The 16,127-nt window shown below is 50.3% G+C and overlaps 1 protein-coding gene across 1 annotated transcript; it reads right to left on the bottom strand.

Annotated features, from left to right (window-relative positions):
- Positions 1 to 231: 231 nt before the first annotated feature.
- LOC107207434 (glycerol-3-phosphate dehydrogenase, mitochondrial-like) lies at positions 232 to 15,525 on the bottom strand. The gene is made up of 10 exons (XM_015634500.3): positions 15,348 to 15,525; positions 11,180 to 11,373; positions 9,330 to 9,464; positions 8,924 to 9,099; positions 8,345 to 8,476; positions 7,845 to 8,003; positions 7,001 to 7,113; positions 6,852 to 6,930; positions 6,655 to 6,753; positions 232 to 2,855 (listed from the first exon to the last, which is right to left on the bottom strand). Exons 1-10 carry the CDS (start codon positions 15,419 to 15,421, stop codon positions 2,730 to 2,732), a joined length of 1,287 nt encoding a protein of 428 aa, XP_015489986.1. The 5' UTR covers positions 15,422 to 15,525; the 3' UTR covers positions 232 to 2,729.
- Positions 15,526 to 16,127: the final 602 nt, after the last annotated feature.

Genomic DNA, 16,127 nt, shown 5'->3' with positions numbered 1-16,127 from the left:
CAGGAGCCCTCAGCTGTCACCTGTGGCACTCAGGACCCCTCAGCTGTCACTTGTGGCAGTGCCAGGGGCTGCACTCACACCTCACTCCCCGTCCTGCACCGCACTCAGCCCTGAGATGAAGCCAGGCCTCACCACACACCCCCATCCCCTCCTCCTCCTCCTCCCCAGGGATCCCCTCCAGGTGACCCCGAGGTATTTCTGCACCTGCCACAACAAACTGGCAGCCAAAGGAGCGTTTTTAACCAGTTTTATTGATTCATGCTTTCAGTCCTTACTCAGTTAAAAACAAGGCACATTAAATACATCCTCTTATTGCTCAATAAACGCATGCGGCTCATTCCAGATATCAAAGGTAATAAATAATGGCAGGAAAACACCAAGACAGTTATAAAAATGACAACCCAGCCTCAAACACAGCGTTGAACAGCCCAGGCTGCAACAGGAACCTGACAACAGAGCTAAGTGCCACGTGCAAACCTGCAGTGTGTCCATACAGGTATTTATTTATACAGACACTGCATGGATCCCCCCTCCCCACACACACAGCTTATTTCAAATACAAAATACCCACAGAAAATCCAGAAATCTTTCACTTCACCAAAAGAAAAGGAAAAAAAAAATATTAAAAAATGCAATAATCCCATGGCAGCTTTTCCATCCCAGATGAGCACAGCAGGACAGTGACATCGTACATTGACATCAAAACCCCAGACAGCAAAGCCAGCCCTCCTGCAGACAGATGAGGGGGTAAAGAAACACCTGGAGTTTTCCATCTGCAGGTTCAGCTGCTGCTGGGGGACACATGCAGCTGTCCCTGTGCCATGCAGGAGGGGACACAGGGGAAATCCATGGCTGGGGACACACAGCCAGGAGAACCCCACAGTCACATTCCAGGTGCAGGGTTAGCAAAACAACAAAGAGCACACTTGGGGTACAGCACAGAAACCCTGCTTCCCACATAAGTTCAGGTTATTATTTGAACAATGCCAGTTAGACAGCAGTGGAGAATTTCTCTTTAAACTGTACAAAAGCTGTTCAATAGTGAAAATACTTTTTCTTTACAAAAAACTTGTCCAACATTGGAAATATTTTTTCTTCACGTGGCCTAGAAAATGTCTCATGACTTTTGCTTTTTTTTTTCCCCCTTAAACTTCTGTTAATAGTAGAATCCTGAACCCCTTCCCTTGCTCACTGAGCCAAAATTACTGTGTGTTACACATTCATTTCCCTCCATTCTGCAGGATATGTGAAATCTGTTACTGTGGGCTTGGAAACACAATCACTCCATCCTTCACCTGAAGGTTCTGGAACACAGCTCAAAAGGAAAAGCCTGCAGGAGCACAGGAACAAACCCCTCTGCTCATCAGAACAGCCTTGTGGTGCCAGATGTGCCAACTCCTGTCCCTCAGCCCCTGCTCCCAGCACAAAGCCAGAACCTCAACAACATCTGCAGCAAAAATCCAACTGAGCATGCAAAACCCATCTGAACCCTTTCAGGAACTCCTTTTAGGTGAACCTTGCCCTTTTCTTTTTTATCTGTTGTTTTTCAGCACCTGAATGTTTGATGTTGTTTTCAAGGGTTCTGTTTCTGCAGCCAAACACAGCATCTGCACTCACGGTGCGACATCCCAGCACTCCATTTGTGTCTGGAACCATTCTCCTGCTTAAAATATCCAAGGAACCCTTGCTGTTTGCTCCTGCCCTGTTCTTTTCCATCAGTGGGTGTGGTGATATCAGTTAAACACATCAAATTTTACTTCAGCAGAATTTCTGACCCCTGGGAAGGGGAGCTTGGTTTGAGGTGGAAATTGCTCTGCTCAGGGGACCCAGCAGATGCCAAATCCAGCAGTAAACCAGGTTTCCCTGCCTTGTTCTACACGGGGCAGAAATGTCCCAGCTGATGTCAGCCCAACCCAGCAGCAGGAGGCCAACAGGCAGGTACAGCTGGACACGGCTCCAGTGAGGGCTCTGTGTTTGGGTTTTTCATTTAACCTGCTGAAAAACAGCCGTTTTCTCTAGAACAGTTAGTAGGATGCAAGACACACACCTTGTTTTTTTCACTGTGTTTGAGCATTTTTAATTAACACTTAAGACTGCTGTGCTACCAAAACCTGCCCCATCCTACAGAGCATCAGGGTTTGCCCCAAATGTGAGACACTTTTTAGCATAAAACAGCTTTTGCCTTTATTTCACTGCACAAAGCACCACCTGCAGACAATGCCATTTATTAGAGGCAGTTTATTTGTGTTAACAGGGAAGAAAGGAAGCTGTTCCAGCTTTCAGCTACAGAATTACCTCGGGTGATTAATCCAGGTGGTTTTTTCCAGCTGGAATTTCCGGGTGGCCCCAAACTGGCACCACTGGACAAACAGGACAAGCCTCTCACCCGTGGAAGGCTCAGAACAGGTCTCCACCACCCCAGCCCCAGGAATTGCAGGGTTTGCTCCCTTGGGATGGTGTCTCCACTACAGCTTTCCCTCTCCTGCTCTTCTGAAGAGGCAGAAGCAGCTGTGAGATGTTGTGTTTGCAGAAGTCAGCGTGTTTAAGGGCAGGGTTCCCTCTGAGCACCGCGAACACAAACCGGGCCAGGAGCGCGTGCCCGAACCCCGCGCTGCCGAGCGGGGAGGGAATCATTCACAACAACCACAAACGCACCAAAGTCTCTTGGGAGAGCTGCACTGAGCCAGCCAGGGGGATCAGGAGCCCTGGAACGTTCTGGCAGCCCGGGCTCAGAGCCCCCCTCCGCTGCGGTCCACAGGGATGGCCTGGCGGCGCCGCAGGTTCTCCTCGGCGCTCTTCATCAGCACGGCCAGCCTGCTCCCCGACACACGGCCCTTCTGGATGGCACTCATCAGCTGGGGACACGGGGACACGAGCATCACTCACGGGCTGCCAGCCCTCCCTGCAGGGCCCAGGGCCACGGCACTGAACCCACACAGCCAAAGTGCCGCAGTGCAGCCCAAAGTGTGACCCCAGAGCCTCGCTCCAGCTCCCTCCCACACCCCACACCCATGGAGCACCACAGGCTGAGCCCCAGGAGTAACACAGGCTGATCCCCAGGAGTAACACAGGCTGATCCCCAGGAGTAACACAGGCTGATCCCCAGGAATGACACAGGCTGATCCCCAGGAGTAACACAGGCTGATCCCCAGGAATGACACAGGATGATCCCCAGGAACACCTCAGGATGATCCCCAGGAACACCTCAGGATGATCCCCAGGAATGACACAGGATGCTCCCCAGGAACACCTCAGGATGATCCCCAGGAATGACACAGGATGATCCCCAGGAACACCACAGGATGATCCCCAGGGATGACACAGGATGATCCCCAGGAACACCTCAGGATGATCCCCAGGAACACCTCAGGATGTTCCCCAGGAACACCTCAGGCTGATCCCCAGGAACACCACAGGATGATCCCCAGGAATGACACAGGATGATCCCCAGGAATGACACAGGATGATCCCCAGGAACACCTCAGGATGATCCCCAGGAACACCTCAGGATGATCCCCAGGAACACCACAGGATGCTCCCCAGGAACACCACAGGATGCTCCCCAGGAACACCTCAGGATGATCCCCAGGAATGACACAGGATGCTCCCCAGGAACACCTCAGGATGATCCCCAGGGATGACACAGGATGCTCCCCAGGAACACCTCAGGCTGCTCTGGACAGGTGTGGGTGGCAGAAGAGTGCAAGTACCAAATATGATCCACTTGGAAGCAGTGCAGACAACACCAGTGTGGACAAACACTGTCACTGGGGTTTTTCTGTGACATTTCAGAATGTGGGATAACCCAGCAGCTGCACAGGCTTTCTTTGGTTATTTGTAATATCTGAAGGATGCAGCTCACTGAAGATTCAGGATATTTTCCCATTTAGGAAGGGATTGTTCCCTGTGAGGCTGGGCAGGCCCTGGCACAGGTGTCCAGGGCAGCTGTGGCTGTCCCTGGATCCCTGGCAGTGCCCCAGGCCAGGCTGGAGCAGTCTGGGATAGTGGAAGGTGTCCCTGCCCCTGGCTTGAAGATGAGCTTTAGGGTCCCTCCCAACCCACACCATGCAGGGATTTCATGATTCCTGATCCACCACCGATCCCAGACCTGCCCTTTTCCACCCACATGTCTTTCTCTGGAGCCACTGCACTTGACTCCCACAATTCTTTCAAATCCAAATTCCTTTATAGACTTTTAAAACTAATTTGCTTTTAAGTCCTGGAAGCTGGACTCTGCTCTCTCCCAGTGAAAGCACACTAGTGCTAAGATTTTAGTTAATTCTTTTTTATCCCATGGATAAAGCCAGCATTAGAGCTGAAATTACCTGCAGCCTGCTCTGCAGAGAGTGCTGGGGAAGCAATCAGCACTTGCCAAATGCAATTTCTTACTCCCATTGACTGCAGGAACCCTTCAGATTCCTTCCCCCCCAGGAAGAGCTGCTCATTACAGCTGCAGCTGGACCTGTGCAAAGGTGCTGTGGCCCCCTGCCAGTTGCAGAGCACAGGGAGAAGGCCAGGCCCGTGCACAGACAGGGATGTCACAGCAGCAGAGGCACTGCCTCCTGCCCAGTCACACCTGCCAGGGCTTGGGGCAATGTGCTTTAGAGGAATGGGATGGGCTTTCAGGTCTCTTCCTGCTCAGACCACTCTGGCATTCCATGATTCCCCTGGATTTAACAGGGGGTGGTTTCCTTTACATCCCAGCACCGGTTCCCAAGGCTCCCTCTCCTTCCTGGAGCCCCAGTGGCAGCAGCTCCAGGGATCCAGGTGTGCCCTGTGCCCGCTGTGCTCCCTGCCTGGGCACCCCTCCCTGGGCACTGGGAGCACCAGGGGCTGCCAGGGCTCCAGGGCCAGCCCTGCTCTGCTCCCACCTGCAAAGCCAGGCAGCCCCCAGCCACAACCTGCTCTATTTTCCAACACAAAGCTCCACAAATATTTGCCCGGGGCTTGCACAAGTTCTGCGCTGAAACGCAATTACCTGAAAGTTTTCAGAAAGCAAACACCCAAGTATTGGGCACTGACTTAACAGATGCATTAAAAAATTAAACAAACATCTAATGTATTTGGCTCCTTCCATGGCAACCCCAGTTCATTTCGGTGGCAGCCTCCCTGCTCAGCACTGAGTGTTTCCCTGGAGCCCAGGAGAGGGCTGAGCCCTGCAGTGCCATCACTGCTGCTCCACACCCAGGCTGCTCTGCAGGGGTCACACAGATCTGCACAGCTGTGAAACTGCTCCTGAGCACTGCCTGCCCTTTGCATTGCACAGCATGATGTAGGGCTGGCAATCCCTGCTGAGGCTGGTCAGCCCAGCAGAGAGCCCCCAGAATGCCCCAAACCCCACACAACAACAATTACTGGTTGTTTCAACTCCTCAATGTAGCCAGCCTAACCAAACTCCAGCTGACTCAGCCCTGCAGAAGGGGGAGAGAAGCCAGAGGGAGGCTCCCAGTGGAGGTACAAGGGTGTCTCCTTCCAGCAGCCAGAGCCCAGCTGGGCTGCTCTCTCCCATTTGAACAGATCAGCACAAACTCCCAAAGCCATTGGTTCTCCTTCCCCCCGCTTTGTTTGGTTTGGTTTTCCCCCTTCCCCCAAGTTCACTGCAGCTCCTCAGCTCAATTGCTGTATTTTAGGCAAATAAATACTCCTTTTTGCTAATGCTGGACACAACCTGTGAAAATTTTCTGCATTTAGATTCAACAATGCTGCTCTTATCCCCAGCTCATCTCCAGAGAGACAATTACCATTTCCTTTGCCTTGATCTTGTTTGTTTAACTTGACACAGTGAAGAAAGGGCTGACATTGACCAAAATCCCCAGCATTAATTTCTCTCCTGTTTGGCATTCATCATTGCCACTGGGCAGGGGAGACACGGCAGGCTCTGAAATACCACCCCAAAAAAGGCTCCTCAAACACCAACCCAGCACCTGCAAAGGGAGCACCCTTGGGTTTGCTTGAAAGCCCCCCAAAAAGGAGATGCATGTCATTTTCTTCAGAGTCTGGGACCATTTAGCCTGCCCAGGAGTTAAAATGGGTTATAGGGCCTGGATGAGCTCTAACTACAAGCTCATTCTTTATAATACTCAGTTTATTATTTAGTTATTCAGTTTGTTATTATAGTTATATTACTATTTGTTATTTAGTTGTTTATTATACAGTTTCTTAGCTTACTCATTTTTATAACAACCCTTAACAGCTTAATGCCAGATAATGCACCTTCTCATGGACACCTGCATCACTTTAAATATATTTAAACAGCATTTCTGGGCTTAAAATGACAAATTCAGGTCTGGACTGGGGCACACTTTGTAAACTGGATCCATTCTTTGAGTCTGACTGGGAAAAACCCCCTGAATTTCCAAGCTGCTTGAGGATGGCTGTGTGAGCCCCTTGTACCAACACCACAGGTAACACTGCCCTGGTCCCCAACCCAGCCCTTATTCCTTTTAAGTTTTAAGCCTGTTTTGCCCTTCTCCTAATCCATATCTCACAGCAAAAGATGAGTAAGTTTTCTGGTGATTTTTAGCTAATGCTTTAAAATCACCACATTATTTGGTGCGTTGGCCAGGAAACGAAATTTGCTAATCTAAATTACTACAACTCGCTGGCAGAGTCTTTGAAAAGCCAGCCTTTCCTGGCAGCAAGAGGAGCACGTACCTGCAGGAACTCGTTGAGCTCCACCTGCCCGTTTTTGTTGAGATCCACCTCGTTGAGGATCTCGTGGAGGGTGTTCTCGTCCATCTGCACGCTGATGCTCTGCACGGGACAAGCACAGGAGCAGGGGGCTCAGCAGCCTGGAACCCTCCTGGCTCCCACAGCTGCTCCCAGAGGGGTGAGGAGCACAGGGCACTCACCTCCAGCACACGCTGCACATCCAGGGTGGTGATGAAGCCCTTCTTGTCCTTGTCAAACATGCGGAAACGCTTCTTGTACCTGCGAGGGAGGGCTGGCGGTCAGGGCTGCCCTGGGGCTGCAGCACGGCCAGCTCTCCTGCCCCACTCACCTCTCGATGTCTGAAGGCACTAGAGAGATCTCAGACCTGTCTGTCAACTGATCTGTTTTCACTTTGTAGCCCATTTCATAGTACAGAAATGTTTTGGCCGTTTCAAGCTCTTCCTACAATGAAAACACAAAACCTGGGTACTGAAAAATAGCAAATTCTTACACAAGAATTTATTTTTTATACCTTATTATTAGGTTCTTCCACTTAACCAGTACTTTTCTAAGGTCCCAAAGTTAAGCAAATGGCAGCTGAAAAGTACCAAAAAGTTAAACTTTGGCACTTTTTACTCTTGGAAAAAGGTATCCAGGCTCGTAAGGACTTCTAATTTCTCTGTAAATGCTTCCAGGAACATCCACAGCTTCAGTCACACACAGCCTGTCTGCCCCTTTCAGGAAGGAATGGCCTTTTCAGACCATCCTACAACATGTCATTTGTTATCTTAGCGTGATGATTCACTCAGGTGTCTAAAATCAGAAAAAAATCAGGGAGCTCAACACCAGGCAGGTTCTTTGTGGTTACAGGAGCTTCCTTTGCTCAGGCAGATCTGTTGAAAAGTGTCAGTAAAGCAAAACAACTGACAGGAATAGGACAGCAGTGCCAAGCCTGCTTGCATTTCCAAGGCTGGGGAGCACCAGGACACAGATCTTCCCCTTCCCCTCCACCCCCTGGTTGATCCCAACCCATTTCACAGCCATCTGATAAAGTCTTTAAATGAAATGCACCAAGTGACTCATTCTCCCGGGAATAAAACATCACTTGTAGCTTTCTATTCAACCATCTCTCCTTAACACGGAAACTCCTCAAGCAAAACAGAGCAGCTCCAGCTGAAAAGGGCCCTTTGTACCTTCTTCTTCTGCTCACACCAGTTGAGCTCCTTGCCCATGATGTCCACGATCCTGGGCAGGGCCTCGTGGGCAGCCTGCACGTTGAGGAAGGCCAGGCGGGTGCGGCGGGAGATGATGTCCACGGCGGTGCGGGCGTACTCCTTAACCCCGTACACCACCTGCCAGGGGAGCACAGATCTGACACCCGGCACCTGCACAGGCCAGGGCTACCACCCCAGGCCCTGGGAACAGGGCTGGGAAAGCTCCCTTTTCCTTGGAACGTTTTACAGAGTCCACCTGGGATCAAATGTTTGTATGTGAAGTAAAAAACAGGCGCTATATAAACCTTTAATTATGCATAAATATGTTAGTATGTGTATATAGCGATGCATAAAGTGTGCTCCAGGTACGGGCACAGAAAAAATCTTGGAAAGGAAAGAGCTCAAGGAGATGTTTCACACAGCCACCGACCTGCTGGTCCCCAGGACAGAGTCACAGGTGACATGGCTTTCCCACATACCTCAGCTTCAATGTAGGGGAATTCTGACACCAGCCGTTTCCCGACGATGGGCCACCTCTTCCCTGTCACCTGCGCTATTTTGGCCACCTCAAAGGCCTTGTCCCCGTAGGTGGAAGCCAGGTGCTGAGCCACCTGTGGAGAGGAAAACAAATCCAGCACGCTTTGAAAGCACAAGAAAGACACATTTTCCTTGAGCACTCCCTCATCCCCAGTACCAAAGAGGCTGCCAGGGGTGCTGGAGTGGGACAGCCTGGGAGGGAAGCCGGGGCTGGCCCAGCACTGGCCCGCTGTGGCCAGCACTGGCCCACCACAGGCTGCCAGCTCAGCTCCCCTACCACACCCTGAGCACAGCTGTGCCAGCCCCAGGGACTGCAGCAAGTCAGAGCGCTTTTAAGCAGGAAACAGCCAAGATTAAGAGAAAGGAAAAAGGGGAAGATGAGGAAGAATTATGAACTTTATTTCAGTCAGAACTATCTCTGTCCCAGCTCTGATGGGGCTCACCAGACCTTAGTCCAAGCTAAGTCGGTGTTTGATTTAGGGGAAGGCCAAACCCCTCCAGCCCAGGAGCCCAGGACTCACCTCGCTCTCTAGCCCATAGTCTTGCACCAGTCTGATGTAGAGCGTGGGGCTCCAGTCCTGAGCCCCCTCCAGCTGCAGCCCCATGGTGACACAGGAGCCTGCCTTCAGGCTGTGCTCCCGGACGGCTGTGTCGATGGTGTCCCGGGCCATGGCTCGGTACGTTGTCCACTTCCCACCTGGGGGAACACACGCTCACCTCGTTATTTGGGGGAAGCAGGAACAATACAAGCTGCTGGAGGCTACAGACGTATCTGTGTACTCCATACGGCATGTGATGGTGCCAGCCCCGCTGCCACTGACAGAGCAGCTTCTGCTTAGAGGAGCTGAACAGCTGCCTTGGGATGAGATTTCCACACAGAATGCCCAGGGCAGCCCAGCAAAGCTGGCTTTAAGGAACTCCCAGTACCTGCAATGGTGATGAGGCCGCTGTCGCTGACGGTCACGACGTGGTTCCGGGAGATGGACTGGGTGTCCTTGGAGTCGGGGTTGGTGACCAGGGGCCGGATGCCACTCCAGGCTGCCAGCACATCTCCTCTTCTCACTGTGCAGAGCCACACTGAGCCCGGGGTGCCCAGGTCCCACTGCGCTGCTGGGCACTGCTGGGCACTGCTGGGCACTGCTCCACACCCTGCTCGGCCCCGAGCGAGCCCAGAGCTGGGGAGAGCCCCCAGGGACAGGGGATGAGCTGGGCTGTGGAACCCCAGAATCACTGACGCTGGAAAAGCCCTCCCAGGACACCCAGTCCAACTTGTACCAATGGCCACCTTGTCACCAGCCCAGAGCACTGAGTGCCACATCCAGGTGTTCCCTGGGCAGCTCCAGGGATGGGGACTCCAAACCTCCCTGAGCAGCTCCAGCCTGACCCCCTTTCCATGAAAATTCTTCCCAATGAACTTGAACAGTCCTTACGTTACGTTTTATAAACCAAAATAAAGATTGTTACATGAGTTTAACATTTTCTTTCAGATCTTCCAGACTTTTCCTCTAGCCTGAAGGTTATTATTCCAAGATTTCCTCTTGACAAGTCATCTTTATCCACAGCCTTCACCCTAAGTGCAGTTACCAATTTGCTTTATACAGAAGTCTTTGGAACATGTTTTTAATACAACTTTCAAATGACCGATAATTGAAAAATCACTAAAAGGGTGTAAAAAACATCCCCCAAAGAACACTGAATAGATTTCCAAAATCAATGGTGCTCTGCCAGCATGTTTAACCTGCCAAAATGAAGTGTTAATCACAGACACAAGATCCTGTATTAGGTTTATAAACTAATGAAACTGCAGAAAGCAGCACGCGTGACGCTGTAATTAAGCAGCTGGAAGGTGTCCAAGCCTGTGGAAGTTGATAACCCTGGCACTGGCTCTGGCAGCAGAGGCAGGGCTGTCGAGCCTTGATATGGGCAGTGCTGCTGTTATTTCAGCTCCAGCCATCTATAAACAGTAACTGCTCAGGAAAACCAGCACAGGCCCAGCTGGGCTGAGCCACAGGGACTGAGCACTTCTGGATAATGCACAGGAAACCATGGAATGGCCTGGCTTGGGACTGACCTTACAGCTCATCCCATCCCATCCCATGGGCAGGGAAACCTCCCAGTGTCCCAGGCTGCTCCCAGCCCCAGTGTCCAACCCAGCCTGGGACACTGCCAGGGATCCAGGGCCAGCCCCAGCTGCTCTGGGCACCTGTGCCAGGGAACAATTCCTTCCCAATATCCTATCTAATCTCGGTCCTATTCACATTCCCATCTCCCTCCCTGGTCCCCTGCACTTCCAACACCAACTGCTGCTCCAGACACTCACCAGGAGCTTCCCTGGACACTTTCAGAACTTCATACAACATGCAGACATCAGTTCTCCATGGAGCAAGGAATCGAGCATTTCCCATCTCCAGACAGCAGGTTTTCCTAAACCCAAGTATGCTACAGTGTTCCTGCCTGAGTGCTTTCAGACTTCATGCTGCAGCAGAAACACAGCAGTCCAAATGCCTTCCCAGAATAATTGAAATAACCCAACCCCTCAGTCTGGAGGGAAGATGGCTGCCCAGGGCAGTGCTGGGGTCACCCTCCCTGGAGGTGCCCCCAGAAGAAGCGGATGTGGCGCTGGAGATGTGCTGGTGGTGCTGGCTGATGGCTGCACTGGATGATCAGGAACACTGTACAGCTCATGGTGACACCGCAGCTCACAACAGCCACAGCTGTCACACAAAAGCTGCAGGCAGCAGCACCTCCCCAGCCCCTCCAGGCTCCCCCAGGATTACCTTCCACGTCGGCGCCCAGGTAGTTGCGCACTTCGCTCAGGATGAAGTTGATGTCCTCCTCCGTGGGGATGGGGTGGGAGGTGACGTCCGTGGGGCTGTCCGTGGTCCCTGCGATCGTCATCTTCTCCCAGGGCAGGAAGAAGATCACCCTGCCATCGCTGGTGGCCGGGTCCAGCAGCCCCATGTTGTCAGGGCTGGAACAGAGGAGGGGTCTGGTTCAGAGCAGGAACCTGGTGGCACCTGGGGTCTGTCCCTGCACCCCCAGTGCCCAGGCAAGGACTGGGACACACCAGCTGTTCTCAGGCAAAGCAGTTAATGAATGAACAAATAACACATTTCACATGTGCCCAAGACAGATTTAAACAGATGTCCCAGAAGTTTGGAGGAATAAGGCCCGTGGATCATTTTATGACCCAAAATCGCAGTGACTCCTCCAGTCTGCCTCTGCAATAAAGGTGGAGCAGGAGGGGTGAGGGGTGGTGACTGAGAGGAAAAGGACAACAAAGAAGAGAAATGAAGACATTTAAGGAATATCTTTCCACTAAGCCTGAGTTTGTCACCACCTGCCACTTCAGCAGGAAGGAACACCCACAGGCTCCTGAGGGATTTGGAGCAAGGAACGTGCTCTGAGTGCTTCCAGCCCTGTGGCCCTGGATGGGGAACTGTGCTCTGAGGAAAAAAGGCAAAAGAGACACTCAGTGGATGCTGCTACTCAGACATATTTCATTCTACAACACAGTGATTCAGTACAAGCACAAAAAACTGTAGTGCTTTGGGTAGGGGATTTTAATCAATGTATCAGGTTTTTCTGGTGTAATGTAAGAAAGATATCCACAGGTACAAACCCACTACCTCCTCATGGCTTGTATTTCAGAAAACAAAAGGCTTTTATAAACACTTCAAGGTAAACAGCCTTTATGTAGGAAAACTTTGAGCTGCCCCTTTTTTCTATCATTTTTACCTCAAGGACTGATGCTGAATCTCATGTAAGGTGCTGCAAGCCCCTTTACAAACATGTGCCCCTGCTCCTGAGCTGTGGGGCACATGGAGGGAGGGCAGGGGATGCAGATTTAGGTGGCTCTTAGGGACCTCAGAGGGGAATTACTCAATGGGCTCAAATCCTAAGGCAGCAGTCTGAAGGCAAAGACCTGCTTGGGTGGGATTTACCTATTCAAGCTGAATCGCTGAATATTGCATTTTTAGGAAGTCTGAAGTGATAACTGAAGGGAAGGTGGCAATATCTGGCAAGGCTGGGAGAGAGGCTGAGAATTTCATAGCTAGCATGTATATTAGACCCATTTTAGCTGATATTTATAGACAGCTTAGGCATACGGTGGCAGAGGTACAATCTAATAGGGGAAGTCAACACAGGTTTGGGAAAGGTAAATCACCTCAGACAAATGATTACTTTTTAAAATGAAAAAGCTGTTGATTTAGAGACAGAGGAAATCAGAGGTTCAATATACAGTACCAGAATTCAGAAACTTTATAGACATTTTCTTCAAAGTATGATTTTTTTTATGTGATTTCATAAAAACTGTTAAAAACAAGAAAGAGAACCAAGCAAATACTTCAAGCTAAGTTTCCCCACAGCACCTCTGGACTGCAGCGTTTCAGATTGCACAGCAAGTGCTGAGAAAGGCTGAAACAATTTTCCATATGCCAATTATTTACTGAGTCACTGATACCAGCTATCCTGGGAAGCTCTCTCTCCTTGCCCTTTGCCATGCTTGCTCCAGCTTATTTAAATAACTAAAGAACCACCCAAACAAATGCAAAATAAGGTGTTTTGCATCAGAAAGAAGCATCTTGACTCCCAAATACCGGCCTTCCTGAGGCCTCAGGAGTCATGCTGCTGCACACCAGGAATACCTGTGAAACAACCTGGTTTTAGGAGGTGGGAATTCCTACAATTCCACCATGGATGGGAGAAGGAGGCAGGAGCCATGTAGCCGTGGTGAGAGTTCTCTTTAAGGATGGCTAAAATGGGCAAATTGAGGACTGGCAGCTCCACCATGAAGCACAAAGCAATGCCTTTACAGGGAAATGTGGAGGTAAAAGGTCTGGGAGCTCCATGGAAGGTCTTGGATCCATGGAAGATCCCCAGCTGAAGAAGCATTTGACCAAAGCACCACCAAGGCAGTTACAGGACGATAAAATGTGACCTTCCATAGAGAAAAAGTAAGGTGCAACAGGCAAGTTTACCTGGCATGTGGAATGGAGAGCAGAGAGGAAAATTCCAGAAAGACAGAAACATCAGAAATTAGTCAGAAGGGAGAGGAAAAATCCTTGCCTTCTCAGACACATTCCAGGCAGGAAGCCTAATTAATGAGGGGAGGAATTCTGGGACTATTAGTGAAGGACATCAATGAGTAAGAAACCCATGGGGAACGAATGCATTAGGTTAACATTAGTTTTACAAAATCTTGACTATATTTATAACTAAAACCCTCTAGATATTTAAAAAAAAAAATTCATTTGTGTGACTACAGGCCAAAATCCTGTAACACATTCACAGGGCACACGTGGACACGGGGAAATGCCAACCTTCCTGTGCTGAGCAGTGTTCCTTGGCATCAGGAGAAGGAAGGCCTGATACAACCAAGATTAAATCCCACGAGTGTTTTCTATTTAGCAGACAGTTCCCTGCTTTCAGCTATCCCACTCCAAGGAAATTCAGTGCAGTTTTATCTGATCAGCTGTGCTGTGGAGGCAGTGTGTGGGCAGATACTATTTTCCAAGGAAAGTAATGCCCACATGCTGACATACACTGGGGAACATGGAGAACAAGAATTCTCCACATTTCCAATTAAAATTATTGGGTTATTACAGAATAAATAAATCGTAGCTCTCAAGCATATCCAGCCATCTTCTTCTTTGAATTTACCAAGTGAGTCCAGGTTTTAAAGCTTTCCATGTTTTTGTGTAGGGCCATAAAGCTAATCACACACATCCTTCTCCTAGCATATGAGGAAACTGGGATTACAGCCCATTTCTCCACATTTTTAGTACTTTGAAGCAGCTATTAGGTCATTTTACCATTTTTCATGGAGAAAGATACAAAAATGAAAAAAAAAAAACAACAAAAAACCAGAAGAGAATGGAGGGGTGATTTTACACCAGGCCAAAAATGCCTCAATTTTTCAGTGTGTGGTGGTGTCCTGTTGGGACAGCTGTGGCACAAACAGCCCGCTGTGCACTGCAAGGCTGAATTCCCATTCTGAGCAGGGCTGTGGAAGGCATTACTGCAAGGGCACTGTATCAACACAACTGGGCTAAGTCCATAAAGGGGAATTTCCATTAGGATGCTAATGACTTCAGGAACCAAAGGTAATATTTGAGTTCCGACTGACAAGGCTGGCTCGGGAGAAGGGGATTTGGCTTTGCACAGCAAACAGGGAGAGGAGCAGGAGGCTGCAGGGAGCAGAGTGCCACGGGAACTCTCCTGGAACAAGGAGGGCACGTCCTGTCCACCAAACCCCCACGGGAGGGTGGGTGGGCTTGGGGCCACTGCAAGCGTGGTTGAGTTACTCTGAGCTATTTCTACTGCCTGTGGTAGTAATTATTATTACTGATTGCCATGCCCATTCGATCACTTTGTGCTTCTGCACTGCTGTTTTCTCTGAGCACAGCCACATCCTGGCAGAGTCACTGCTCAGGGGGTTTCATATGTAAAGGCAGGCAGCGGAACAAGATCGTCTTTAAAGTCCCTTCCAAACCAGAGCACTCTGTGATTCCATGATTTAACAGGACAAGAGATTCTGTATGAAGGTGCAATCTCTCTGGGAGGTTTTACATGCTCCTGGTTTTCCTGAGGGGGTGACTGAGCAGCAGCACACTCAGCTCAAAGGCATCACTGAAACAGGTGCTTCCACAAGCCTGGGGATGTGCTGCCTAAACGCCTTCTGCTTCAGCAGGAGCCCTGCCTTGGGGAGCTCGAACTAAAAACTACATGGCTTCAGTCTGTTGTGAATAGATGAAATTGTTCTTCTCACCGGCACAGCGCCAGGATCCTCTTTAAAAAACGCAAACAAAAATCAGAATCAAACTGTGCGCTCCGAGCTGCTGTAAAGGCAGCGGCGCGTCTCTCCCGGCTGATTTATTCAGCAGCAGCAGCAGCAGAGATTACAAATGGTGTTACACGGGCAGCAGGCTCCCCGTGCCTCACCTGTAATAACCAGGCATCACGATATGCACGCCTGCACTGGGCTGACAGATGTTGGGCACCTCCTGATCATCCATTTTGCGGACCGAGTCTGTGAAAGGTCCCGTGGCGTTGATAACACACTTGGCTCTGACATCGAACTCCTTCCCTGTGAAAGAAAACAGTATCAATCACAGACACCATTTGTTTCCTGCTCACTGATGCTCTTTGTTATTCGTCTCTCTATGAACCCAACCTACTGTAAAGCGTACCCTGCGTGTCTGAACACAACAGCTGGGATGCGTTCTAAAAATTAACTAAGTGTTCACCCAACAGCAGATTTGAGAGAAAATGTTTTAGAGTGGGATTCCAGCTTATCTGTAAGGGCAGAAGAGAGGCAGGCAGGGTGGAAGCTGCCTCTCAAGAAGAGAGATTTCAGTCTCAGCCCGCAGACTCGGTAAATGGGATTACTCCTGTACAGCACGGAGCCTTTTACTATGTCATCTTTGCTTGACAGCAGGGCTGGGATGGAAAGCTCAGGCTGGCCTGCCAAAACACTGGGGTTTGAGTGAGAAATGTGACAGAAGTGGGAGCTGAGTGACACTAATGGCACGGCCTGGGAAGATGGCTCCTGTGCCGGTTCAGGGCTGTTTGCCGATGGCAGTGGCCCCGCTCCTCCCTGCTGAGTTATCCCAGGGTGTCCCTGTACAGCACCCCACACTGACCTGTGAGCACACCCCACACTCACCTGTGAGCACACCCCACACTGACCTGTGAGCACACCCCACACACCCCACACTGACC

Source organism: Parus major, chromosome 7 (genome assembly GCF_001522545.3).
Source record: "Parus major isolate Abel chromosome 7, Parus_major1.1, whole genome shotgun sequence".
Lineage (NCBI taxonomy): Eukaryota > Metazoa > Chordata > Aves > Passeriformes > Paridae > Parus > Parus major.
This window is presented reverse-complemented; position numbering and strand designations above follow the sequence as displayed.